Raw genomic sequence first — 26,258 nt, forward strand, 5'->3', positions numbered from 1 at the left:
GCCATAGCCTCAGGGGCTGCTTGGCTTGGTTTGACAGCTGAGTAGAAGGAGTATTTTTCTGACTTCTTCTGGCTTAAATTCATGTTACTTTGGGCTGCCTTGCTTTTTACAGGCTAATGTACTATCATATTGATTTCTAGGCAGCCAGAGGCCTGGGTTCATGTATTACTCTGTGAGCCAATTTGTACTGTACACTCAAGTGTATACTTGCTGTTAGGGTATTTTTCTTCATCGTCTACAACATTTTTGATTCAGCAATTATATACTTGCTTGTAAAAAACAGGTTGCAACACAGTTTGATTTAAGTTCTGATTGTAACCAAAACTATTTTCAAATCTATTTTGTTGATATGAAAAGTATTTTCTTGTAATTAAGAGAGTTTGCAGCCAGCTTTCCTGACTCTTGAAAAGAAGTGTTGATTTAAAATATTATGATGTCTGGAACATAACAAAGTGCTAGATTAAATTGGCATCCATAATGTAGCAGTACTGAAACACTACTGCTCTGGGAAATCAGAGATTTCTATACTAGAAATTGTAGAACATCTGAGGAATGAGGAGCTACCAAAACTGTAGCGATTTATTGTTGCTTTATTTGTTTTGTTTGTGAGGAATGGTTACTGAAGTGAAAGTAATTTATACAGTAAAGTCTCTGTGGTTGTTACACGTGACATACACAGTACAATCTTTTTTTCTTTAGTTCTATTTAAGGTGTACTGCATAGACCAAACCTATACCACTATCCGGGTGCCAGTGTCTTCCTCTGTGAAGGAAGTGATCAGCGCAGTAGCAGATAAGCTGGGTTCTGGAGAAGGCCTCATCATAGTAAAGATGAGTTCAGGAGGAGGTACTGTATTAGCACCATCTTAAACACTTCTCACTTACGGTGAAGCAGAATGTCGGGAGGGATTGTAAGACTAATTCAGTCAAGGCTTTTGCATCCGTGTGCATGTTCAGGTGGTACACAAGTTCTGTCTTAGAGGCAAGTCCTTTCCCTACTGCAAGCACAGACTGGAGCTCACATGGGAAACAGGAAAAATGGAGAAGCTTGTGTAATATGCATGTTACAGAGCAGAGCTACCCCAAGAGCTTACTCTTCACTTGTAAGAGTTTTTTAACAACAGAAATAGGAGGTAAGCATGGATAATGTCAGGCTAGACATATGAATCAGCAACAGCAGAAAACACTGCAGTGAAGACATTCAAGTAGTGGTCACTACCATTCTGGCCACTCTGTCCATGCAAACCACTACTGAGCAACTTAGTGCCAAGCCCACTGACCCAGTGTCCACAAAGGGTCTGGAGTCAGCCCCCCACTGTAGGCTGTCGAAACGGGAGAATAACTGGAGGGTAAATTCTGCTGGAGAATTAGTGTTGCTGAAGTGCTCTGGTTGAGTATGACTGTGTGGACACACACAGAGCTAATGAGAGCTGTGTTGGAAGGCATTTTTCCAAACAGTGATGCCTGCCAAAAACAGCTCACTTCCTGAGAACTGACACCAGGCGGCTCTACTTTTTGCAGTTGCAGCAGTTTTTTATTGTCAGATTTGCTGACAGCCAGCACATGCTGGAAGAGACTGTTTCATAAGTTACTTCATTTTTTTTTTTTTTACCTGTGATGTGATGCTCTTTTAGAACTGCTGAAATGAGATTTGAATACAGCTGCATTTCATCACCTCCTAATGCAGTTATTACTTTCCAAGGCAATTTCTATTAAGAACATCTCTCCAAATGCTTATAGCTCAGAAAAGAATGAATGGAGTCCCTAATTCTAGCTGAAGTTTTGCAGGTAGTTTCTAGAGATGGCAGCACAGGCTTCTTGACCTGTCTGTACATTTTGGGGCTGGATTCCAGTTCAGTATGCCAGTTCAATAGAAGACTGGTTTGAGCTGAGCTTGTTGTCACATTTCTTCGATAAAAAGGACCTTGTTGTCGTCTATTTTGTATCCTGGACACTAGTCTACTGTGCAAAATTTGTTACCAGAAGGGTGATCTGTGCAGCTGTTGGATCAGCCCTGCTGTAAATTCTACATATATATAATAAACAATCTTTTGTTTCATGTTTACAGAAAAGGTTGTGCTCAAACCTCATGATGTTTCAGTGTTTACAACTCTCAGTGTTAATGGACGGCTGTTTGCTTGCCCACGGGATCAGTTCGATTCACTGGTATGTATTAGCACCATCTAGCCCCATTGGATGGGGCTCTGAGCAACCTGATGTAGTTGAAGATGTCCCTGCTCCTTGCAGGGGGGTTGGACTACATGGCCTTCAAAGGTCCCTTCCAACCCAAACCGTTCTGTGATTCTATGAATCTATGTATGCAGTTCTCAGGAAGTTCAGTTCTTCATTTTATTTGAAGACTTGGCCCATTTTGCATTATCAATGCTTTAGGTAAAAACTAGTGGAAACATTCACAACAAAGGGCTTGTCACAGTGCAATGTATGGGATGAGCCCTGAAATTAAAACAAGGTAATGTTATAATTTCCTAAGCTAGAGTAGACCTCTGTCTGATCCACATGAGAACACTTGATCCCAGTATTCTCTGTGTCACACCAAGCATGTAGGAAGAGCTGAATATTGTCACTAAGACATGCAGTAATTCCTGATTACAGAATTATCTCCTCAAGGCCACAGGGATATATTCTTGAAGATAGATGTTACCAATTAAAGCATTCTGGAGACTAGATTCCAACAGTAAATTCCTTAACATCTTTTATTTCTCAGCGCCACAAAATGTCATGTCAAAATCTCAGAGGATTCTAAGTAGAATCACAGAAAATATTCCTGTTAGGAAGTCTGTTTTTTCTTAAAAAAAAGGAATTGTTCATAGGTACTTACAGTTTATACAGTAATTCTATCAATCTCCATGGGGTCTGCTTTTATAGAGTTTGATTTGACTGTACTTTTTGTTCCTTTTATTTCATTAAAAACAAATGTCACTGCCAAGTCATGTCAGCATGAACTCTATTACTCGTAGCCTTGTTTCAGCCTCCTGTATGCTTTTAACAAGCCACTTAGTATGTATGCCTGATTTCTTTTATAGATATGGTAAAATCTGTGCTTTGCTGCTGCTTTCAATTTAGTAACCAGGGAATGCACATCCTGCATACTGTAGTTCCATGCAGAGATACCTCTTGTTCAGTTTATTAAATTCTGGTGTCCCTTAAGGTTAATTAATCCTGCCAAGTAGATACCCTCATGGGGCATGCTGCTCTAAAGCAGGGGTGTTGCATCGGTACAACTGTGCTGGGTACTTTTATACAGCTCTGCATTGTCTGTGTAGATACAGCTTTGGTGCAAGTTGTCATGACTTTCTGTGCCTTTTCCCCTGTGCTATTTACCATGGATCAAGTACTCAAAACCCTACAAGGAGCTCTAAGATACAGGGCTGCAATGTGCTAGTTGTCATCAACTGGTCTGACTTCAGCAGGAATTAGGGAGGAACACTCAGCACCTTTAAAAAGGTTCTCAGCACTGCATAACAGAATACATCTGCTTAACAGCTGCATGTTTTCAAAGAGGTATAAATAGATCGAATAATGTTGCAATCTTACCTGCCTCCCCGTTTAATCCTTTCATGTTCCAATTTCTGGCTGCTGCCTGCACATGTACATTTATTCATGTTACACTTGGCAATTCCCATGTGAAAATTGTTCTGGGTTAGATGAATTTTCAAATGCGCAATACATCTAAGTGCTTCTGTCCTGGCCTTGGAAAATATGTGTTTGTTATGGTAACAGCTATGTTGTGTTTGTCTCCAAATCAAGGACAAAAGCCCTCTTTCAGTTTGCGGGCAATTCTCTTTCTACAGATTTCCACGCTTTAGGATTTTCTACACAAAACTGATAAACTTTTAATTCATACTCTGTCTTAAACTAAAGGAATTCTGTGTTTGTGCAAATCCCAATTCAGAGGAATCTGCAGGCTGTTATACGATGGATGTCTGTCCTGGTTTTTTTTTTTTTTTAGATAATACTTATATGCCCTATTTTTAAAAATTGTAGATGGAGCTTTTAAGGTAATAATGCCTGTGGTTTAGTTTAATAATTTTTAATTACTTTGTATTATGATGATATTTGAAAGACAAGTTTTCCCTAGAGTACCAAGCAAGAACCCATACAGAAATAAAGCTCCTGCATACTGTGTGTTACTGAGAAAGTGATTTGATGTATTGATCCAGTCAGTCCTTTTTCTATTGGTAATGTAATATTCTTATATAAAAGAGGATTCATTTAGCAAGCTCATTTTTGATACTGAGGTATGTAAATATGATCTGTTAATCTTGCAGACTCTATAGAGTTTGTACTCAGAAAGGAGCCTGTTGACTATTCCCTGCTTTGCAATTATCTAACAAAGACCCTATGGGAAACTGAGAAAGAAACTTGTAAGTGAGCTCTACTGCCCTCTCCTGGAAACAAAACAGTTAAAACGTGCGTTCACAGAAAGCTTTACTGATGTAACGCATTAATTTGCAGGAGGGCTGTTTGTTAGTATTTTAGCAGTGCTGGTTCAAACACTTTGCCCCTAATATATACAACAGACTACTTCAAGGCTGACGATCTCAAGCCATGTTTTAAATCTTTCTTCAATGTAAGATTTACTTGCATGCAAAATCATAGATCACTTCTCATTTATTGGGTGATGTGGAAGTGTCTTTCAGAAATACTTTACACTTGAATGATTTAAAGGATTCTTTCTTGTAAGACTGTTTGCATAAAATTTTAATTAGCATAGTCGGGAATTTTGCAATCACAAATAGTTCCCCCCTGTACTGTCAAAGAGAAAGCATGAGGCTTATTTTATAAATAATCCGAAGATTTTGCAATCACTACAGATTTCTGAAGTATGACAGATGTAATAATTCTCATCATTAGAATCAGTAATTTGCAAAAATATTTGGCTTGTGCTTTGTGGCTTCATTATTTGTGTATGTGAAAAAGGAAACTGATATCAAAAGCTTTGTGGAAAGAGCTATGCTCCTAAACGAACAGATATGCTTTAGATAGCACAATATGTATTGAAGTATTTATTTCTGGCTTCAAATTTTAGAACAATGCTAAAAATAACACACTGAGAACAGTCTGTTTTATTTCCTTACAGTGCCTCTGAAGAGCTTTTAGAATTTTCCTGACTATCCTGTGCATAGTGGATACTGATTTTGCACAGGGCTTCTCATTTCCTAATGCTAACCTGTGGTTAAAAGGAAATTTCAGTTTTACTGTTAGAAACATGCTTAGGAAAGTAATCACACTGAAAAAACAAAAGTCAGGAACATTACGGAGGAAAAGCACCAATCATGCAATTTAGTATTTCTAAAGTATTTTTATACCATTTTTCCATTTGTAGGCACCATTACCAGAACAAGAAGGACCATCTACTGGTACAGTAGGAACATTCGAACTGATGAGCTCCAAAGACTTAGCACATCAGATGACGATTTATGACTGGGAGCTCTTCAACTGTGTGCATGAGGTATGAGAATCTATCTATTCAGCAGATGAGAATCTCTTAGAAAGAGTTTAGTTATTCATTGTAGGTTTGTGCATTATTTCCAAAGCTTTCTCTAAGCTTGATTTTCAAAAATACTACAATAAGGCCACTTACAAGTTTTGAAAGTATAAGGCATTCTTAATTTTATAGGCAAAATGAAAAAAATAAAATTAAACTTCTCGTGAATCCGTGTTGCTTATTGAATTCCTTTTGTGTGTTTTAAGGTATTATTAAGCTATTTATACATAGTCTGTAGTTATGCTTTTAGTATGTCTCAGCTATTATCTACTGGATTTGCAACCTGAATCCTTGTCATCTATACAACAATAAATGTAAACTGCAGAGCAAGTTTTGGGCTAGATACTTATCCAGTCATTCTTAGCCTCTTTCCTCTGTCCAAAAGATGAGATTTAAAAAAAAAAAATATTCCAAACTGTTTTCTTTTTCCTAGCTGGAATTGATCTATCACACTTTTGGAAGGCACAATTTTAAAAAGACCACAGCAAATCTGGACTTGTTTTTAAGAAGATTTAATGAAATTCAGTTCTGGGTGGTCACTGAGATTTGTCTTTGCTCTCAACTCAGCAAGCGTGTTCAGCTGTTAAAGAAGTATATTAAGATAGCAGCCCAGTAAGTATACAACCAGTTGAGTTGGAAATGAGGTTCAGTGTAGTCAATTTGTTGTTTTTTTTTTTTTTTCTATTTTCAAGCAGCCACCCTCAGTAGAGGTGAAAATGTTCTCTATTTTGTGATTCTGTCCATTTCCTTATAAGGCTGTATAGAACCTTATTAATATATATTCTTTCCTGTCCTACTCTCCATTGCTTCTTGATCTATGATCTCTTAGGGCTGTGTTTTCACATCAAATTTGTGAGTAAATATATTTCAGTTCATTAGGAGAATCCTTCATTTACCCTTACATGCATTAGCAAATATTAATATGCAAATTAGTAAATACTGAGCCTTAATTTTCCTGAGAACAGAAGTATTTCTGGTGGTGTTCAGGAAGACTGTTCTCAGAATTGCCCTGAGTAGAAAAACCAAGAGGGAAAAGCCAAGAGATGTCGTATGGAGATTGAGGCTCGTGTTACCTTCATTCTGCTTGTGATGTTCTTGTAATACTTTTGTTTAAAAATGCAACAATATGAGTGTCCTTTTTTGTTACTAACTGCTGAGTCTGAGGATAGATAGCAAGCAATTCTTGCTGTCTTCTATTTTTTCATTCATATTGAAAGAAGCTTTTTGGAGCCTTCATGCCAAACATGTCGGCCTTGATTCCTTATCACTGAAGTCAAGGGCAAGGGTGTGACTGACTGCAGAGGGAGCAGGGGCATGTGCCTGCCCTGCATAGCCATAGTTTTTATCACTGTTACCCTCTTCCTTCCGTTCCAGTTTGTGGTGTATTTATTACCTTCATCACGGTCTGAACAAACAGTTTGCTGAGGTGTGCAGTGAGGAACTGCCTGTTTAAGTGTTTGTCTACTTTGGGCATTGTGACTAGAGGCCTTCGGGCAGTCTTACCGAACAGAGAAGTTAGTTCTTGCAGTTAAACCACGAGTTTTAACTTTTTGCATCATTAAATGTCGTTGTGTTAAGGAAGAGATTACTATTACAGCTTTGATGCTGCCCTCCTCCCAGTTAATAATTCCACATAGCTGAAATCAGTGTTCACATCAAAAATCTGTATCAGTGTGCCTCCCTCCTCTGCCAGTACAGGCTTCCTGCTGGGGGTGGCCTTGGGCCCACCAGCCGGATTACGGTTAGTCGAAGCTGAAGGTTTTCAAAATCTAGTAGTGGGCATACGGGATCAGGTTCATATTCGGAACGGAGGGCAGAATTTACCTCTTCAGTTTCTAAAAATACGCGTATAGCGTGTATTCCATGATCTCATTCCGCAGAGCAAAGCCGCCGGCCTGGCAGGCTGTGTCCAGGAGAGGGCAGTGGCACCCACACACGGAGGAGTCGGGGTCTCCTCTCACTCGGAGCATGAAATGGGAAAATGTTGAAATGGAGTGAATTAAGACACAATAGTAATTTCCATAAACACTTGAAATCAATTATCCTAAAAATTACAGTTAAATATCTCCTTAATAAACTGCCCTAGCCCGTGGGTTCCTCAGTATCATGGGTTTAATCCTGTGCTATTTACAACAGCTTGACAACCTCCTGTTTACTTCCATGTTTCTGGTATCACTACTATGCTAAAAATAAATAGCTAAAAGCGTTCTGCTCTGCTGAGTCCTCTTTGTCTCCTAAAAGCAGAGAAAGCCAAAGCAGAAGATTTTCCTCCCTACAAACGGAGCAGGCAGGTTTAATTGCAGCCGCTGGAAAGGCGCTGGGAAGTTTTGCCAGGCGGCTGCCCTCCGCACAGTGCTGCCATGGTAACAGGTGCTACAGCAGGCGTAAAACAAACACAAAGTGCAGCAAAGTTAGAGGGGAGAAAAAGGCAAGGAATTGGATCAAAAGATGCGGGCCCAGGCCTTGAAGCAATATCTTTGAGGAAGTTTTGCTTGTGAAGATCCTTGAGACCTAATGAGAACTTTACCCTACCTAGAAGTACTAGACTCATTAGAAGAGTGTTCGGGGAGAGGAGCTCAGTGCTGCACTGTTAATCTTAGGCATGACTGGTGGTAACGAGATGCCTTCCGTGTACCGATTTTCAAAGATTACTGTTACTAAGAACGTTGTTTCAGTTCTGTGACTCGGGGCTCAGATGCCAACGCTGAAGGCCCATCATTTTGTGTCTGCCACCCCACGCACCCTGTGATGTGTGCTCCCTGTCTGTGCAGGCAAGCGCAAGGCCAAGTGCTGGCTCCAAGTGCTGTGCACGTGTGCTTTCAGTTCCAGGAGACCTTGTTGCCTTTGCATTTGCTGGGAAAGGATGTAGAGGTTACCCGGTTCATTTCTTTTCTCCAGCCACTGTAGGATTAAACTTTCAAACAAAGGAGAGAAATTAACTATATTTCCTACAGTAAATTCTTCCCATATTAATTGTATTAGACAGGCCTTCTGTGATATACTTACACATACTCATGGATATCCAGAAACCTAGTTTGTATATATTTCCTCTTTGCAGATACACACACAGGCTATTTAGAAACCTTCTTGTGTATCACTATACTCAGAGACTTTCATTCAGTTTTTGAAAATCATTCTTTCCATACACATACATATGTTATAAGCCCAAGGAGCCTGTACGAAATTTCTAAAGAGTGTGTGTTTACAGGGAACACGCCAAGATGAATATGCTCACGTAAGTACTGAGAGATTTTACCACATGTGTGTTGGAGACAAGACTGTGCACATATGTATGTGTGTTCACAGTTCATACTAACCGAAAAAAATTTTCCAGTACAGTCTGTTTTGGGAGGTGGAGGAACCTCTGCTCTGAGCACACTGTGGTGCTTTGGAGGGTCCACTTTTTGACATTTTACAGGCAGCATCTATGCAGTGGAGCCGTGCAGCAGTGTTTCTACTTCCTTACAGTGGTCCTCTATCTGGAACTGAGCTATTTAGTGTAGAGCCTGTCGAATTTACAGAATATTTGGTGCAGAATGTCATACATCTAGATGGATTTTAACAAAGACTTCATCAAATTTCACTGCTTAACAGGGTATTTGGCAAAACTTTTCCTTTTAAAATTAAAGATAGATTCAAATTGCATATTGCAGATACATTTGCAGCTGCCTACTGTGTTTGAGCACTAATGCTGTGTGGTACTAATTATTTTTACCATGCCACAATTTACTCTCAATGTCACAGGCTGTGGACAGATATCCCTTTCTGGATTTAGTTATGCCTAGAGAAGAAGTTATCACTGACAGCCTATCCTGGCTGCTTTTCATCCTTATCTCCCCTCAGATTCACTAACAAGACACTCCCTGACCTGCTCTAGTCAGAATAAGTTGGGGTTAGCTTTAACATTTCAGCTAATCTTTGCTAACCTTACTCACTGTCCCTAATCTGTGTGAGAATTTGTATGAGCAGCTCCGCCAGAAGATCTGAGGGGGCAGCAGTCTCCAACAGACAGACCATCAGACAGGAGAGATCATTTTTTTCACACGTTCACACAGTGCAGACACAAGTGAGGCCCAGATCTAAAGGACTCACCCACTTAATACATCAAGACTGGTGAAATGGAGGGACATAAAGAACAGAATAAGAATAAGGTGATGTGGCAAGTATGTAATCGGACAGTAGGATGTGATGATTATCCTAATTTTGTCTGGAGCTGAGGATACCTCAGAGGAGCTAAGAGCTTCAGTGATGAATAAAAAAAATCTGAGAATCATACCTTGAATCTTTTGAAAGTTTTCTTGGTAAAAAGCAAAAGAAGTGGAGACTGAGGTTCTGAAATCAGATGTTGCCAAATCAGTTGTGAAAAAATAGCAAATTATTTGCAGGAACCTAGCGAGAGACAGATTTATGAGATAAAGGCTTTATTCTCTCTCTTCCCATCCCATTGAGTCAATGAGACAGCTGATGCAGTCCCAGCTGAACAGTTGTGCAGGCTGTTCCTGTCAGATTGTGTCTACTTCTGCATATGGTGTATTGGATCTTCCATAATACTCATTTATGTGTTCCAGTTTTTCATGATTGGTACCAAAAGTTCTCTTTTGCATTAGGGATGAAGGGTGACCTAGAGCTCAAAGGTCCTCTGCCCAGGACCTCTTTAATGATGCTGATAACAAATAGCAGTTCTTTGCTTGAAACATCCTGAAGAGTTCCAGAATCTACAAGTACTAGTTAGAAATTGTATACAGCAAGAGAAGTCACTGACACACAGGCACCCCTAGACAGCTGGTCTTCTCCCTTTAAAAAGACTCAACGCCCCTGTAAACTGTGATGAAGATCATCTAGGGACAGCTTCCAGTGTTTGGTAGCTGTTCAGAAGCTGTCAGCAAATTAGGTTGTAAACCAGTTGCTTCCTCTCTTTCTGGTGTTCCCTGGGACTGAATTGAGCTCAGTTTCAGGACTGTGTTTCTGAGTGGGGAGGAACTTCAAAGACTCCTTTAATGTCCTTGCAGAATCTGGCACCCAGTGAAGTGGAAGCAGGTCATTTTAGGAGGCAGGGGAAAGGAGCCTCAAGAGTGTGGTGAATTACTCACACATTGGTGAAGTGGTGTGCTGCAGATGTGCTGGCCAGGGCTGCCCAAATTCAGTCACATCTGTGCTCAGCTCTCTGAAGGTTGTCATGTGTACTTCTGCCCTGACTGATACACGCAACTTAAAACCCGACCCTTTGTGTTTCAGCTGTAAAGAATACAAAAATCTGAATTCCTTTTTCGCTATTATTATGGGACTGAGTAATGTTGCTGTGAGCCGTCTCTCGTTAACATGGGAGGTAAGTCTTAGCTAAAATCCAATTCAAAGAAGTTTGATATTTGTACTTTTAGTTAGCAAAAACATGACTTGGGCCTTTACTATTAAAAAAAATACATCTGCTAATTCAGCTCCTGAGCATAAGCCTTTAGCTAAGGCTGACAATTTTTATGAGTAAGGCCGTATACCCACAGATGTGTTGAGTACTCACAAGCAGTTGACAAGAGTGACAACAGCAGCTTCTATTGATGAGCTAAACTGCCCAACAGGATGAGTTGGTTAACTTCTTTCATTAGCCCATCCTCTGTTTGACTTTACTGATCATATAGTGAGATCACTCCATAGATACTTCTCTAAAATCCATCCTCTCTTCATACATATTATTTTCTGATCTCCATATGGACTTTGCCCTATCAAAATGTGGGTTTGTCCTAACCAGTTCTGGTTTTCTCTTTGACATGCGTTCCCCTGCTTACTATCAGTTTGATCTTCATTCTCAGAGCTTCCACCTTTTTCTGTGGCTTTGCTCTTTTGTATGTGAGTATATAAAAAGGGTGCAGTGTCCAGCAGGGTGAGGTAGTTAGCACATGTAACCACTAAGAACATCCTGGTTGTTAAAAGCAGTGCAGATTTGAAAGTGCATGTATTTTGTTCATTAGAAATTCAAAACAGTTAGCATGACTGAGGTCATTGATGCAACTGAGACCAAAATTTGAACACCTTTTAAAAAGCGCTCTGAAATAGGAGATCGGACTAATGCATGTGAGAAGACACCAGTCCTATTTTCAAAGGTACATGTTGCAAGTGGTATATACAATCGATGCTAAAGGCAAAGATTTGCAGATCAGTTTATCAAAATAATGACTCTTCATTTGTGGCTACTGAGAGGAATAGCTGGGAGAGCTGAGACAGTACAGGAGTGGTATGAAGAGAGAAGAGGGAATTGAATGTATATACTATGTACAGCAACTGAATCGGGCACAGGGTCTGAGCTGGAGGGGCACAGTATCATTTGTAGGTGTGGGGTGTGAACCTGAGTTCAGGGAAATGTTTTCACACTGGTTCTGTAGGGCAGTTGGTTTATAAAGAGAATCTCTGCAGCTTGATTTTTAGCCAGATATATATACAGAATATACTTTAAAAAAGCATATCAAGGCCTGATTTTTCCTATATTATCATGCATTTACATTAGTTACATGCACAAATTAGATATTTGCAGGTGCAAATGTCCAATTATACCACTTATTTCACAAATACCTAATCTGCATGCATATGCAAACTAGGCACACAGTTGTTCACACACATCATTAAAAATTAGGCCCTTGCTGTGGCACAGTGTAAATATCTTGCTAGGGTACACACTCCAAATGTAGAAAGTATTGAAAAAAAAAAGTCATTTCTGCACTATAAAGTCTCTATTAATTTTTAGTTTTACCTGCTGCCAGTAGTAGTCTGATTTAATCAGCAAATACAGAGAAATTTCATATTAAAACGAGAAAGATGGCATATTCTGAGTGTGCATAAAACATTGCTGTGATCTCTGAAATAATTTATAACATATCTTATAGTCTTTATCATAAAATTATTTAATATGTATAACATAACATGAGAGGGAAAGAAAATATTTAGTAAGGCCCATCTCATCCCAATCACTGCATGATCAGCTGACCATGATTGATTTGTGTAGGTATCGTGGACTGAAAAACTTTTCATTAAATTATACCCCAGAAAGTAGAGGCCCTTGGCTGCTGGGCATATCAAGAATTTGAGCAATAGTTGGTGATGCATCAGCATGAACAAAAAAAACCTCCTGGAAATGCCCAGGCATGGATTTGAATGTTGTGAGGGCAGTTCATCATAGGTATGAATAATTAAGCTGAGCCACCCCTAAGCAAGCTGTGTGTAAATTGTATTTTCAGATAGGCTATAATCGGGAGTGTCCTGAAACCATCGACGTGAACTTTCACTTCCATTCTGAATTCAGTGATTGCAATATGAGCCAAACAAAAATCTGCATCTAAATATCCCACAGGAGTAAATTCCAGTTGGGGTTTAAATAAGGATCCAGGTTTCATGGCTGGTCCCGTCTCTATTTATAATCTGGTTGCTAGGAGACATGTTGTATTTTAGATTAGTACATTGTTAGAAATATCTGGCAAAAAGAGCACTTTCCTGACTTAGGGCGCTGTAGAGGGAACTAGCATTTACAGTAACATTACCACACAAATTGGATTTAATTAAGGTTTGCTATTTTTGTTTTTATTAACAGAAACTTCCAAGCAAGTTCAAGAAGATCTATGCAGAGTTTGAAAGCTTAATGGTGAATAGCAATAGATCCCTTATTCTATGCACAATCTGAGCTAATTCTGTTTCTGAGTAACTGATTTGAATTCTTTGATTCAGAACATTTTATATGTCCTTGTTTGACTTTAAGAAGTTTATGATCCCATTTTAGAGCTGCTAAAACAAGTATGTATGACTAATAAATTATACTCTTAGGAACCTACTCTGAGAGAACTTATGTACCACTCAAAGTTAATCTGGGAACTCAGAAAAGCTTTATCACATGTTTTCCGATAGTACATATGGGAAATTATATTTTCCAACCTGAATTTTTCCAGGCAATACATTTTAGTGTTGTAACTTATGCAAAACTGGATCTGCAGCTGCATGGAGGGAGGAAAAATGTGTGGTTCCTTTTATGAACAATTTCTTGTAATCATATCTTACCTTGCTATTTGCCATGAAAAATGTTTGTGTTTGGTGGCTGCATTCTCATAATTTAAGCTGTATGGGAGAATGTCTTAGTTTGCAGATGCACTTTTAAAGCCACAGGAGAAAATAATTATTTTAATAAATGCTGTGACATCTAAATGAATGCATACAGTGTCTCAATACATATAATAACACATATTAGTAATTATTTGATTTCTCTTTTTTTCTTAAGGATCCATCAAGAAACCATAGGGCCTACAGACTAACAGTAGCTAAATTGGAGCCTCCAATAATTCCTTTCATGCCACTGCTTATAAAAGGTAAGCTTAGATGTTACCAGAATTATTAACTTGAAAGCTATTTGTCACATATTTGAAGAATAAGAGTAGCAGCAAGAAAAAGCAAAAATCAGTCTCAGTGTGAGGTATGATCTTTTTAAAAAGCATGACACAGAGACAAGAAAAACTGCTCTAGTACATCTGAATATCATACTTCAATTTTACTAGTCTCAGAAATGCTGCAAATTAAAAACTAAATGTTTTACTTTTATAGCTGCTTTGATTTTTGTAAGGGATAGGTAAAAAGTTCTGCTGTTTTGTATGGCTGTGATTCACTAATGGGCTTTTATGTGGCTTTTATTTCTGCACAGACATGACGTTTACTCATGAGGGAAACAAGACATTCGCTGACAATCTAGTAAACTTTGAAAAAATGGTATGTATGACATATTTGAAATGAAAATTTTAAAAGAGCCCCCTATTCATCTGTTCAAGAGTGAACTTCTCAACAATGACTTCCAGCGCTAGAGAAAGTGAGGGCAGGACCAACAGCTGGCAAAAAATAGTCTGTATTGTGCACAGCGCCTGGGACCTCTGGGTTTCTGGAAAACCTCACAGAGGTAGAGAAGCACTGCCCACTGAACCATGCACAGCTAAAATGTTTCCTAGGAGAGGCAGCAGCAGTGACAGGAAGCAGAGCTGTTAGAGACAATTTTTAAGAGCCAGTTTGAGACCAAGCTGTGATTTTAACTGCTGTTCTTTCAAACAGGACTGAACTGCCTCAGGTTGGGATAGTTCCACATTGCTCCTTGGAGAATGGAAGGAGCTTTAATACAGAACGTGCACAACATTTTATTTTTTTTTTCCTTTAAGAAGTGAAAGGAGACTTCTATGACTTGATTGCTTTCATATTGGAAAGGGGTATCAATGACAGATGGTGAGATTACACTCAAATTATATTTATTTTAAATCCTGTACCTAAGCTCTCATAATTTCAAACACCATTGTCAAAAACCACAGGCAGGAAACTTGCCATGGCAGGAATCTCAACTGAAACTCAAGTTTCTCAGCAGTGAGAAGCAGTTTTCCTGGTTGCTAAGGCCATGTTCTTAATTAATGTGGTTAATGACACCTACATCTGAGAAACAGGGTTAGCCAAGCCCAGCTATGAGTAGCTGCACTGCAAAACCAAACCTTATTGTCTCTGCAGTAAAGCTCTGTTCAGCAGCCATACTAGAGTGTATCTACTCTGGCACCTGTATCTGCTTGTTCTTAGTACTACAGTAACCAAAACCACTCCACTGGTTACTTCCACTGCACTACCAAGGACTTGTCTTACCTGCTGAGCACTGATAGTGCAGAGGGGAAGAGAGAAGGACTTCCAGCTCTTTAGAAAACTTCACAGAAAAGTGGTCATCCTTCTGAGTGAATTATTGTCTTAGATTTTAGCCTGTAGCTCCAGGACAGCCTCTTTCCTAGAGTGAAAATACCTTTCTACTAGGCCAAGACTTTTTTGTGGGTGAATGGTAGTGCTAATGCCTGAGTAGGGGCCTGACCTCACTTCGCAGTAATGACATTCTGTAATTGCATATGCAGACTGTGTTGCCATCTCCTTCCAAAGGCCTTGAGCCTTCTACTTGCAGAAAAGGACTTTTTCCTGGACTGCTTGTTCTAATTAGATAGGTAAATATATGGATTTTAATGTAGATAGTAAATATTTTTGAGAACACAAAGGGATCTCAAACTTGGCTGGAGAACCTCCAAACCAAGAGGGATGGCAGCTGCATTGCTATAGCCATGGCTATGTGGCTGGCTCAGTGTTCTCCACCTCACTGGGCCTACTCACACGTCCTGAGCCAGAAGAGCCGATAGATACATCTACAGGCCTTAGAGCCATGTGCCGTATGCCTCAGGCTTTTCTTTATGCCTGATTATGTGTAAAAGCCATTACAGGAGGCAGGAGCTCTCCTGTGAGCTCTCCTCACAGGAGAGCTGTGGACAGAAGTTCTACACGGGCTTTCATTTAGAAATGGTTCTGCACCACTCTGTACCACAGTTTGGCACTCCCAAGGCCAAGAGTGGATTTTATAGCAGCTTAAACTGATCTATATCTAGCCTGCTGCAAGTCTGCCCTTTTCACCCTAATCTGCACATTGCCTTATCTTCAGAAGCATGTTATCTCCAGAAGATGGGTTTACTGGTAGCACCCAAAGGTTTTAAGTAAAATTTTATACTGCGTGATTGTAGTATCACCCATTTTTATCAGTAATCTGAGCTTTGAGCATTTCCTTTAGGAGGGGAAAGTGAAGATCAGTTAATGTATTTTTGATGCTATATATTTTTCAGAGAATCAATATAATGTCTCGTGTTTCTCCACACAGCAGAAAGGGAAACATTTTCCTTTCTCAGTATTCTAAACCTTTCTTTAATTAGTGCTCTACCTAAAAGCTCAGTCTGCTTTACTACAGGTATATCTTTTGTGTTTTTAATGTTCTTCACTGGCTATTCTGCATGCTTCTATGGTGTTTTTACTGCTTCTCTCAACCCATAGTTCTTCAAAGCAACATGTATTCAGATTCCACCCACATAATTCATTCAAATCCTAATGTGGACCTGGCAGTTTTTAGCTTTTTACATGTGTCATCAGATCAAGCAGAGAAGAGAAGCCTAATGTTAAACCTCAGTCGCTACCACCTTCTTGTGTTAAGCTTACAACTGTCATATCCACACATAATTGCCAGATATTAACTAGTGAAGACAAGACCACTCAGCCAGATAACGCGCAGATAAATTCAGCTCTCTTTTACGTAAGTATATACTCAAAGTAAATCTGTGATGTTATTCTGCCATTTTGAGAAGAAAAGGAGAAACCAGATTTCCTTACACGAATCCTGTTCTACCATTTGTTATTTCTGCCTGTTTGTTCTGCTGTGTGATGTTCTGTCGCACGCAGATGGAGATACCTCTGAATATTGCTGGGAACCATTCTTATTACCGATCTCTCTAAAACATCTTCGTTCTTTGGAAAATTATTTCCCTTGATCCATCCTAACTTTGACGCTTGCTGAAGTTTATGAATAAAAATATCTGAGTAGTTGCCACTGGTGGTGCCATTTGCCACCGAAGGAGGTGGATCCCTCCATCTCTTGTGTAAGCACAGTGATGAAACTGAGAACAGCCTCTGGCATCGTATCTGCATTCTCACCACAGAGCTCTGATCCCGACAGCTGATGTGCTGCTGACAACTTTATTCCTGTAACTGGCAGCCAAAAGTAGAAGTTTGATCTAGTGGCATCTCTTCAGCTGAAACAGCTTCCTTTAAATCTTTTATGTTTTCTGATATTTCTGTTATTATTTATATTAAACGATGCATCTTAAAACACGCAGGAGCTGTCAGACAGTGTCTAAGCCAGGAGTTCCCCTTGTGCCAGGAACAGGGAGGCCTAGTTTCCTAAACATTTTTGTTTCGTGGCTGCCTGAGCTCTGCTCAGAGCTTTCCTCGTGGCTGGGGCATGTGTGGTTTCTTCATGGCTGGGGAATTCTGTGTGAATAGGCTTTTGTCATAACATAGGAACTTGCACTACAGCCTTTTCCCTGAAGGAGACAGAAGAGGGCACTTACACGACCCTTCTCTTGTACACAGCCATCTATTTTCACAGAAAATTGATAGGAGCTTTCTTATGTTTGAAAACTCTGGGTTCTTTTTTCAAATTTGACAAAATTATCTAGAGAAGAAGGGAAAAACAGACAGATGGTGTTAAACTACATTATCCTAGTTTACTTAGGAAGTCAAGCTAAAAAGGAAAGGGACTGAGTCAATTTTTTTCCCGCTACATTTTCCTATAAATCGATCTTTTCTGAGACATAGTGGCAGAACTGTGGTATTGGCACTAGTGAGGGGACATCACTCTGCAGAGCATTGCTGAGCTTTATCTGTTGCTGTCTCTGTGACTTCCTGCTCCTTCTTCCCCCTCCCATCTCCTGATTACCATGGATGCCTCGTATTTGGAGGAGGCTGTGAAGAGTGGGAGGGCAGGGACAGTTAGCCACGGAAGAGAACACATTGTGTGGTAGAGCCATAGCTATGTGTAAAGGGGGAAGTTTCTAAGTGGACCCATTTGGTTTTACAAGATGTGGGCAGACAATATTGAATGTGTCAGAAATAGGTATAGTCCATATTTGCACTGTACTTGTGCTCTTTACTATGCCATTTATTGCATGAAGCAAGGGGCGGGGTGGAGGAAACAAGCATTTGGCCTTAAAATCCGGCCTGGAACATGTTATTTATACTTTTGTCAGTAAGTAGACAGAATGTGCCAGGTTGGTGTATGCTCCATGACCTTGTGTGGTAAAAACTACCTGCATCTTTTCTCCACTAATGAGTTGACAGTAGGTGTTACCTGTAAGTGTTGCTTTAGAAGAGCCATCTGTGTAAAACTGGAGACATAATTGTCATAGAGGAACAAGGAATGAGTAGGCTTGTAAAGTTTTTAAAATGTTATACTTGTGGTTTGGCAGGTTGAGGACATTTTGAGAGCTGCAGCTAGGTGAAAGATAAAAAGATGGCAGTAGACAGTAAACATAATTAGTTTGTGATGTAGAATACACATTTGTCTTTTAGGTCCATTAATGACCCTCTTTTCAGGTGAAGGAGAGCCCTCAAATCTGTCAGTAGTATTAGTTCCTATAAACTCTATCATTTAGCAGGTACAGGACAACCTATAACCTGCAGCGTAGTACATGGCAATACATAACATTCAAGTGACGCTGCTTTTATAGCTATATATTTAGGAAAAATTTAAAAGCTCTTTCCTAGAATTATGTCTTGCCAGGGAAAGAAGAGAGAGAGGAAAGTGAGGCAAGTACTGAGCATGACTCTCCTCAAGGACAGGCAGTATTTCATACTCTTGACCATTTACCGATTTGCACTTTTTCCAAACCTCAGCTGCATAATCCGGCACTCTGACTGCTAGTACAGAATTTTGTATTCATGGAGAGAAGGAAGATGCAATTATTTGGGAACTTTATCAGTGCCATTTCTCAAATTATCAGACAGCCTGAACAAAGATCACCTTCCGTGGCACCATCTCCATGTCGCACTACCCAGCATGTCTCAAAAACGGCACCTGTAGAGGGAGCAGAAGTCATGAGAGAACTCTGAAAGTGCTGACCTGCCGTAGCAGCACAAGACAGTGCCATGATGCTGCCCACTGATGCTTCTTTTTGTCAAACCTCTTCACCCTTCAGGTGTGAAATGAGGATTAGAGAATCTGCGCATATTGGTTTTCAGGTTTTGTGGAGATGAACAAAAGGGAATTCACACTCTGATCCTTATGCAAAAAAAAAAGGGCAAACATTATTTCATTTTTGGAACATAAAGATTATGCAAAAAGTGTGTGACTAAAGCCCTTAGTAGTTTTCTATGGCATATATGAATATTTAAAACATTTAGAAACCTGGGTTTGGAATGGATTAGAAGATAATGTGCTGGCCTGCTGCCACTATTCCAGACTGTGTAAAACTTGAAAGGGTATTGTTGTGTATATATAGCCTGCTGGTAGTAACGGTTGCTTGTTATGCAGTTGGTTCTGTTTCAGAAAGATCCAAATTTAGGTTTGTATGGCTTCAGTGGTCTTTCTTAGCACAGCGAGTAAACAGAGGTTAACTTTTGCAGGCATTAACTAGAGGTAATCCTCTATTTGAAGAAAAATTGTAAGGAGCTGGCAATTAAACTTCCATCTGAACATTTCCCCTGTACATGTTTCTAGTTTTCTTGAATCAAAAGAAGACAATCCAACTTATCTACAAGATTCAGGAATGGAAATTCACTTTCACTTCATATGCTGTTTTTCTGTTCAATTTGCATCTTCCAAAGAGGAGCTCTTTTGAGGTTATATTAGACAGTACAATAGCACCTGGAGAAAAGCAATGTGAAAGGAGCTCTTCAAGGATACATAATGCTCCAGAATCCCCCCCTTGGGTTGCAATGCTGTCTTCTGGCCACAGTTTCTCCATTTGTTCTGCCTTAACACCCACTTCCTCCTTCCTTTGTGTTTCATCATTGCTAGGATACTTCTGAATGCACAGATTGAATGAGATTATCCTCAGGAGTAAGCAAAGTAACTCCTTAAAATGAAGCCTTTCAGCCACCTGAAGGAAGCCAGGCAGTTCAACCTTTAACCAGAAGTCAGACAAGTTCATTGCCACTTTGGTTTTCCTCGCCTGGAATAGCCCATATAATGAGAAATTCGGAAACAGTGAAAACTTTTAAAAACCTTCGCCACACACATAATTTGTCTTTCAGTGCCATACAGCATTACAGTACTTATTCTGAATGCTATGCTTTTTTTTCAGAACAAATTCCCCACATGAATCAAAAAAAAAAGAGTAAAATGATTCCGCAGAACACACTTTGTTGGATAAATCTAAGTTAAGCTAAGAAGCTTAATACTAAACTAATCAAACACTGAGCCTACAGTCTAGCTCCAAAAATCATTACGAAATGAGGCTTCAAAACCTAAACATTTACAGGTATGAAAAATTAGGGTGTATGTTAACAATCCATCTAGAAAGCACATCATATAACACTAGCCATCTCCATAGAAATGAAATGTCCTTAGCAAAGCTTCCCTTGAAGTCAGACACTCTTGAAACTTCTTGAACTGGTTCAGTTCAACTTTAAGGTCTCTCCTTGAAACAGTTCTTTTAGGGGAGCACTTTTTGAAATGGTATCAATCAAAAGAGCAGCATCACATAACAGCCAGATACGAATCCATAAAGTTATGAAACATTCATGTCTACACATTCATGTTGTTTTAATTTTCATTTGATTGGGTTAGATTTGAAGAACCAACACTGTAATACGCAGTGCATTCTGTCTCGATCCAGTATTATAATGGGTGCTTATCTTTGAGTATTTAAGAGCTTCCATTGAAGGCAATGGGGCTTATTCCCATGCTTAATGCTAAGCACATATGAGAATGTTTGCAAGGTAAGTGCCTTAGACAATCTGCCTTGTAGTAATGGCTTGAAGAGGTATGAAAATTAACAGGATAAAAATTACTCTTATCTGAAATCTACTTATTTTTCACATGTAAATACATATGACTAGGAACAAAGTCAGACCTGTATCCAAATTCCTGAGATCTTTTGGGGAACTTGTGTTTTAGAATTAAAATATTTTAAATCAGTTTCAGAATAGCTACATTTCATTTGATTATGCAATGTGTAATGCACAAAAACTTAGTACTTGATATATCAATAGTGTTTCTAATGCTGACCACCAGCCATACCTATTTTTGTATGCTTGACAGTGCATTAAAATGTCTAAGATTATTTAGTCTGTGTGTAAGGAATGTTTTTCATTGGTGCTTCTCACTTCACAAAGGTATTTTGTTTATAACATCATTTTCATGTAAGATTATAATTGTGTATGAATTTTGAGGAGCGTATGTCCTAAGTTTTACTGTTTGATAAGAAGAAATATATCATTCCATTGTGTGAGGCCTTATGACTGTCTTGTTAATCTCACACAAAATTTCAAGAAGGCATGAAGCAGCCTCGTGAGAGTGTGCTGTGCTAAAAGATGTAGCTGTGTTGTAATTGTTGGACCATGTTAAAGTGCTGGAACAAACGTTAGACTCTGATTAGAAATAGCATTTCCCTCCTCTGCTTTTTCTTAATGTAAGCAAGCGAAACTGCAACAAATGTTATCGTTATAGCAGTGATTGAATCAAACTGGCTGGGCTAAGGAATTCCGTTTGACTGCTGAAGTTTGAGTTTATTTGATATTACGCAGAACAATGGCCGTGCTGGTGGGTGTGTTACCTGTGTAGTGCTAATCACACAAGCCAGTTAAAATTTTGCAGTCCAGAACTAAATCTGAAATGTTTTCCTTTATGACTTACCTTCACTTCTGTTCTTAAAATCTATTGTAAAATAGCATCTGATTTATCAGAGCTATATATTCTTACCTGAGTGACATGTTGCCTTATTTACTGACAAGCAGGCACAGCCGAGAAGGACTCAAGTGGCTTCTGCTTTTTTGTGAATTGCCAGTAGAAGTGTTCACCAAAAGTGAATCTATTTTTCATGTTGGGTTAGATAGACTTGTGCAAGCTAACACTGCCTAACAGATCTGTTTGATGAAACTTACCTACAGGGCCACAGTTCTAACGGTGGCCTTCTCACCCGTGAATCGAGCATACTGCCAGAGGGAATCCGTGAACATACACCCTCACGTGCTCGTTTTACACTGTCGTTTTCCAGGAGGGCTGCATTTTAAACTCAAACTCATATGAAAGGTGAAAGCTCTTTAATTGCTGAGTATGTTCTTGAAATGGCTTTGCTGTTAGGAACTGATGGTCTTAAAATTAACGTGTGTACATACTCCAAGGTGTTCTACATGATATTTCTTTTACTTTTTAATGAGGGAAGATGTTATCAAAGAAATGCACATTGAAGGGGCTGATTTTCATTCTTAGTTAAGGCCTTTTACAGCATCCAGGCAAGGGAAAGGGTTCTCTGGGTGCATGTAAATTACACTCGTGCTCATTTAAGGCCTGTGTAAATGCAAATCACACCCTACATATAAGAGTATCAGCATTAAAATTATATTTTCATTCATATGACTGCTTTTATTGGCATATGCCTTCACACTCAGGCACAGTTAGGTGCTTCGTTTAAATGATGATGAAATACAGTGCTTGTTCTCTGATTGCATCCCATCGTTTCTTTACAGCGCATGATTGCCAACACTGTCAGGACGGTGAAATTCTGCCGAAGCCAATCTTTCAGTAAGTGTATTACAACATCTGCACAGTCAGCATTATCATCAGTAGCTACAGTAATTACAACTAATTCATTGTGTACCAGAATTGAAAAGCCTGGTTTTCAGTGATTCTTCCATGTTTGGATCCTCCAGTGTTTCACAGGGTGAAATATCCCTCAGAGTGCTCTAATAAGCCCTTTCTCCTCCATCTCTTTTCCAGTCATGTGAAGGAGCTAAATATCTGTGAGGTCTCTACACATCTATCAAACTAGAATTGGTTAAGTTAGCCAATTGGGTCAGAAGTGGTTGAAATAAGGCTAGCAGACAGCAGCACACAGATACCTGCAAGATACTTGCTTGGATAAACGCTGTGTTTATAGGAAACCAGTCCAGAAACAGGACATTTATAAATGACATAACTGCATAAGATGATGAACTCGAAACCTGTTCGTCAGTATAATTACCAGAACTTACCTGAAGCCATGTAAAATGACAGAGCTATGGTCAAACAGGCTTGCTCAGTGGGTCTCATCCCATCTAAGCGCACTGTCAGTCCCAGTCATGCTGGCATTTCCTCCGCGCTTCGTTCATTTTGCCTCTCAGTAGCCTTCCTCTTTCTCAAAGAACAGAATAAATAATATAACACAATATATTTTTATAAAACTAGTTCCTTTCCATCTGAGTCAAAGCTTAATAACTAGAAGATCAAGTTAAGGGAGCTTTTTTTTTTCTCCTACCATCAAGTTTTTCTGGCTATATATTTTTTTATTTTAATGTATTAAGCACTAGTGAGACCTCCACATGTTTAGAAGCGGAAGTGGATTTTCACTGTATGTGATATAACAAAACATCAGTATATAGATGTACCGTATCTAAGTCCCATGCTTTTTGTGTGTGTGCATGTGTATTTATATATAGAAGATGCTTCAGTATGTTTTATTTTGGTTAATTTTAAGTTAACTTCATGCATATTTCATTAAATTGTAAGCTGTTCACTGTGAGGCTGAAGGTACTCAGATTTTAACTCAGTGGTATTTCATAATTGTTGTTGGAGTAGGTATAATGTGGTTAAGTAGTGTAAACAGGTAGTAAATTTTGAGGCTTGAATGGGGCAGCCACTAAGCACTACAGTGTTACAAATATTTAATACTGGGATAGAAATGGGAATATTTCATGAAAGAAGGCTTAAATCAATTATATAGTTTTGAATTTATGTGAAAGCTGCTGGTTCAAAAGCAGATGGGCAGTTTGAAATCATACTAGTTAGCTGTATAATTTATAGCTATTGACTGGTAAGATGATGTGTAGAACCGTAACCAAGGGCCATCAATTTAAGTGAATGTAGCCAAGGATATCTGAGAGAAAAAGTTAATTTGTGGGGGTAGTAACCAGAAAGACTATCAGATATGGAGGAAAGGTTTCAAAGAGAGCGATTTCTAAATATTTTCTTTTTAACTCACCAGGATCTGGTGTTTCCTGTGACAGCTTGTAAAGAGTTATGCATTCTGTTCAGGCATTTGTTCGTTTAAGTGTATCAATCCTACATCATTTCTCTTTCACCAGATCCCGATGCAGCCCTAACGAACAAGAACCATCAGGATGTTCGGAGCTATGTGCGGCAATTAAATGTGATTGACAACCAGAGAACTTTATCACAGATGTCTCACCGACTAGAACCGCGTCGAGCATAAACATTTGAAGCAATGATGAGAAATGATCCTTTATCCTGTCAAGGTCACTTGTTAAGAACTTCACTTTCTCTGCTACCGCACTGCCACTACAAAAATAAGCAAAAACATATTCTAAGGTCTTAGGCAACGCACAATGTACCAGCCTTTCGGAGAACTTTGGCTGAGGAAGAATTTATGCACTGTAGCTGTACAGGTGGCCATGTTGTGAACTGTTAATTCATCTTAAAGTGTAGTAAATGATTTCTCCTATGGATTTTAAAAGGTAAAAGATAAATAGAATAGTTAGTGAAAGATGCACGAACAGCTTCTAACAATTCTAAGGGAGGAAATGTTTTTCTCTCTAATTAAAAATCTGTATTTTATGATTTGTTCTCCAACAACTGATTTGATCATCAGTTTAGCTGCTGTTGACCTCAGTAGAAGATGTATGTAAGCATCTGATAAAATAATGTAGGTTTGAGAGAGGTCCAAACTGTCGTTCCATTCAGAGAAGAATTACAAATATTTCCATTTGAAATACAACAGATACTAAGAAAAATTTCTAACCTTAATTGTACTGCCTACTACTGCAAGCAGTGGGGCCATTTCAGAAAACTAACAGGACTGAACATATTTTGAATGATAAATAGATTAATCTGTGTTTACATTTTACTTCTTTTTTTAAACTACCAATCAGGTTTTTACAAAATTCCATTGCGATAGTAAGGTGGTTGAAATCAATAGCATAAAGGTAGCAAAGGACTGGTTCAAAAAGAGCACAATATGCACAAATGGATTTCAAGAGGATAGTTTCCTGGACATTAAAACCTTCAACTTCAGCTATAATTAATTGTGGCTGGTTAACAAACATTTTCTGGTCTTAAGCATTTACAAATATCTTAATTTTCAGCCAATTGTTTTGCACTTTCAATAGACTGTAAATAAATGTTAATTCATTATGTTCTAGAATATTTATTTATGTAAGAGCTATTGTGCCAAGATAATTCAGTTTTATTTATTTTGTTTAGCATGTTACGGGAGTGCAGCTTTTGTCTTTATACTTTGTGTGCATTTTATGTGTAGGAATTGTGTGATGTACGTTTTCTGTAAATAACATGCAGTACCTTATTAAATGTAATTGCTGGAAAGGTTTAGTTGTTGGCCTTATTTGCACTTTCAGCTTCATTCCTGCATAAATACCGATGCTGTTAATTGGCTGATACAGCAAACTTTGCTTGTCATTTGCTGGGCCTCAAAACTGGAGTCAGCCTACATCCAGTGTGATACGGATGACCAATTTCAAGCCAGTCAGACCCATCCCTGCCACAGGGGATGACAGGCTTGCAGTGATGTAACACTATGGTTTATTAGCTGGTTTGTTTAGAGTTTCTAAGGAGGCTCCCTACCTTCCCTTATGAAGACAGAAAACATTTAAATTGGAAAGGTTTAAATGAAGAAGGGATGTATTCTTAATTTTAGCTGTCTGACTAACAGGTGGGTCACTAACGTGAGCACTACGAGTTACCATATCTCAGACAGGATTTTACCTCAGGTTGGCTAACTCAAGTTGAGACCTTGACTAATGCAGCACTTAAGAGCCCTCTAGCTTCGGTCACCTCAGGGAGGTCTATCAGGTCCTGCAGCCATGAGGAAAGAGGTGATCTGGCACGTAACCTTCTCCCTCCAAGATCACTTGTGCTAGCCTGAATGCTCTGCGGGATGGCTGTACTACTGTGGGGCAAGCATGGATGGTGGCCAAGTGCGTGCCAAGGGAATGATGACGTTCAAATGGCAAAAGTCTTTCTTATTGCACTCACACCAGCTCTGCTTTGCGAAGCTGGATGTCATAAAACTGATTAAGCCTGAAATTAGAAGCTGCAACTATTATCTCATAACTAAGCTTCAGAGATTACCTCATTGATACAGTCAATATTTCACCTCAGACTCAGAGTATACTTCTCTTAGTGTTGACCAGGACTCTGTGGAGTCAGTATACACATTTAAAAAAATTAT

General features: G+C 39.1%; 1 protein-coding gene across 3 annotated transcripts in view; it reads left to right on the forward strand.

The window, feature by feature from the left end:
• Positions 1-25,399, forward strand: part of RAPGEF4 (Rap guanine nucleotide exchange factor 4) — a 152,751-nt gene extending 127,352 nt beyond the window's left edge. For all 3 annotated transcript variants that reach the window (XM_086750857.1, XM_086750859.1, XM_086750860.1), the window contains 10 exons: positions 700-846; positions 2,068-2,165; positions 5,347-5,472; positions 5,942-6,120; positions 10,744-10,834; positions 13,082-13,132; positions 13,760-13,847; positions 14,177-14,241; positions 22,546-22,600; positions 24,139-25,399. In XM_086750857.1, the coding sequence (XP_086606983.1) occupies positions 700-846; positions 2,068-2,165; positions 5,347-5,472; positions 5,942-6,120; positions 10,744-10,834; positions 13,082-13,132; positions 13,760-13,847; positions 14,177-14,241; positions 22,546-22,600; positions 24,139-24,266 (1,028 nt within the window). In that variant the 3' untranslated portion in view covers positions 24,267-25,399. The remainder of the gene's footprint in view (positions 1-699; positions 847-2,067; positions 2,166-5,346; positions 5,473-5,941; positions 6,121-10,743; positions 10,835-13,081; positions 13,133-13,759; positions 13,848-14,176; positions 14,242-22,545; positions 22,601-24,138) is intronic.
• Positions 25,400-26,258: the final 859 nt, after the last annotated feature.

This window comes from Chlamydotis macqueenii, chromosome 6 (assembly GCF_036417535.1).
Source record: "Chlamydotis macqueenii isolate bChlMac1 chromosome 6, bChlMac1.mat, whole genome shotgun sequence".
NCBI classification, from domain to species: Eukaryota; Metazoa; Chordata; class Aves; order Otidiformes; family Otididae; genus Chlamydotis; species Chlamydotis macqueenii.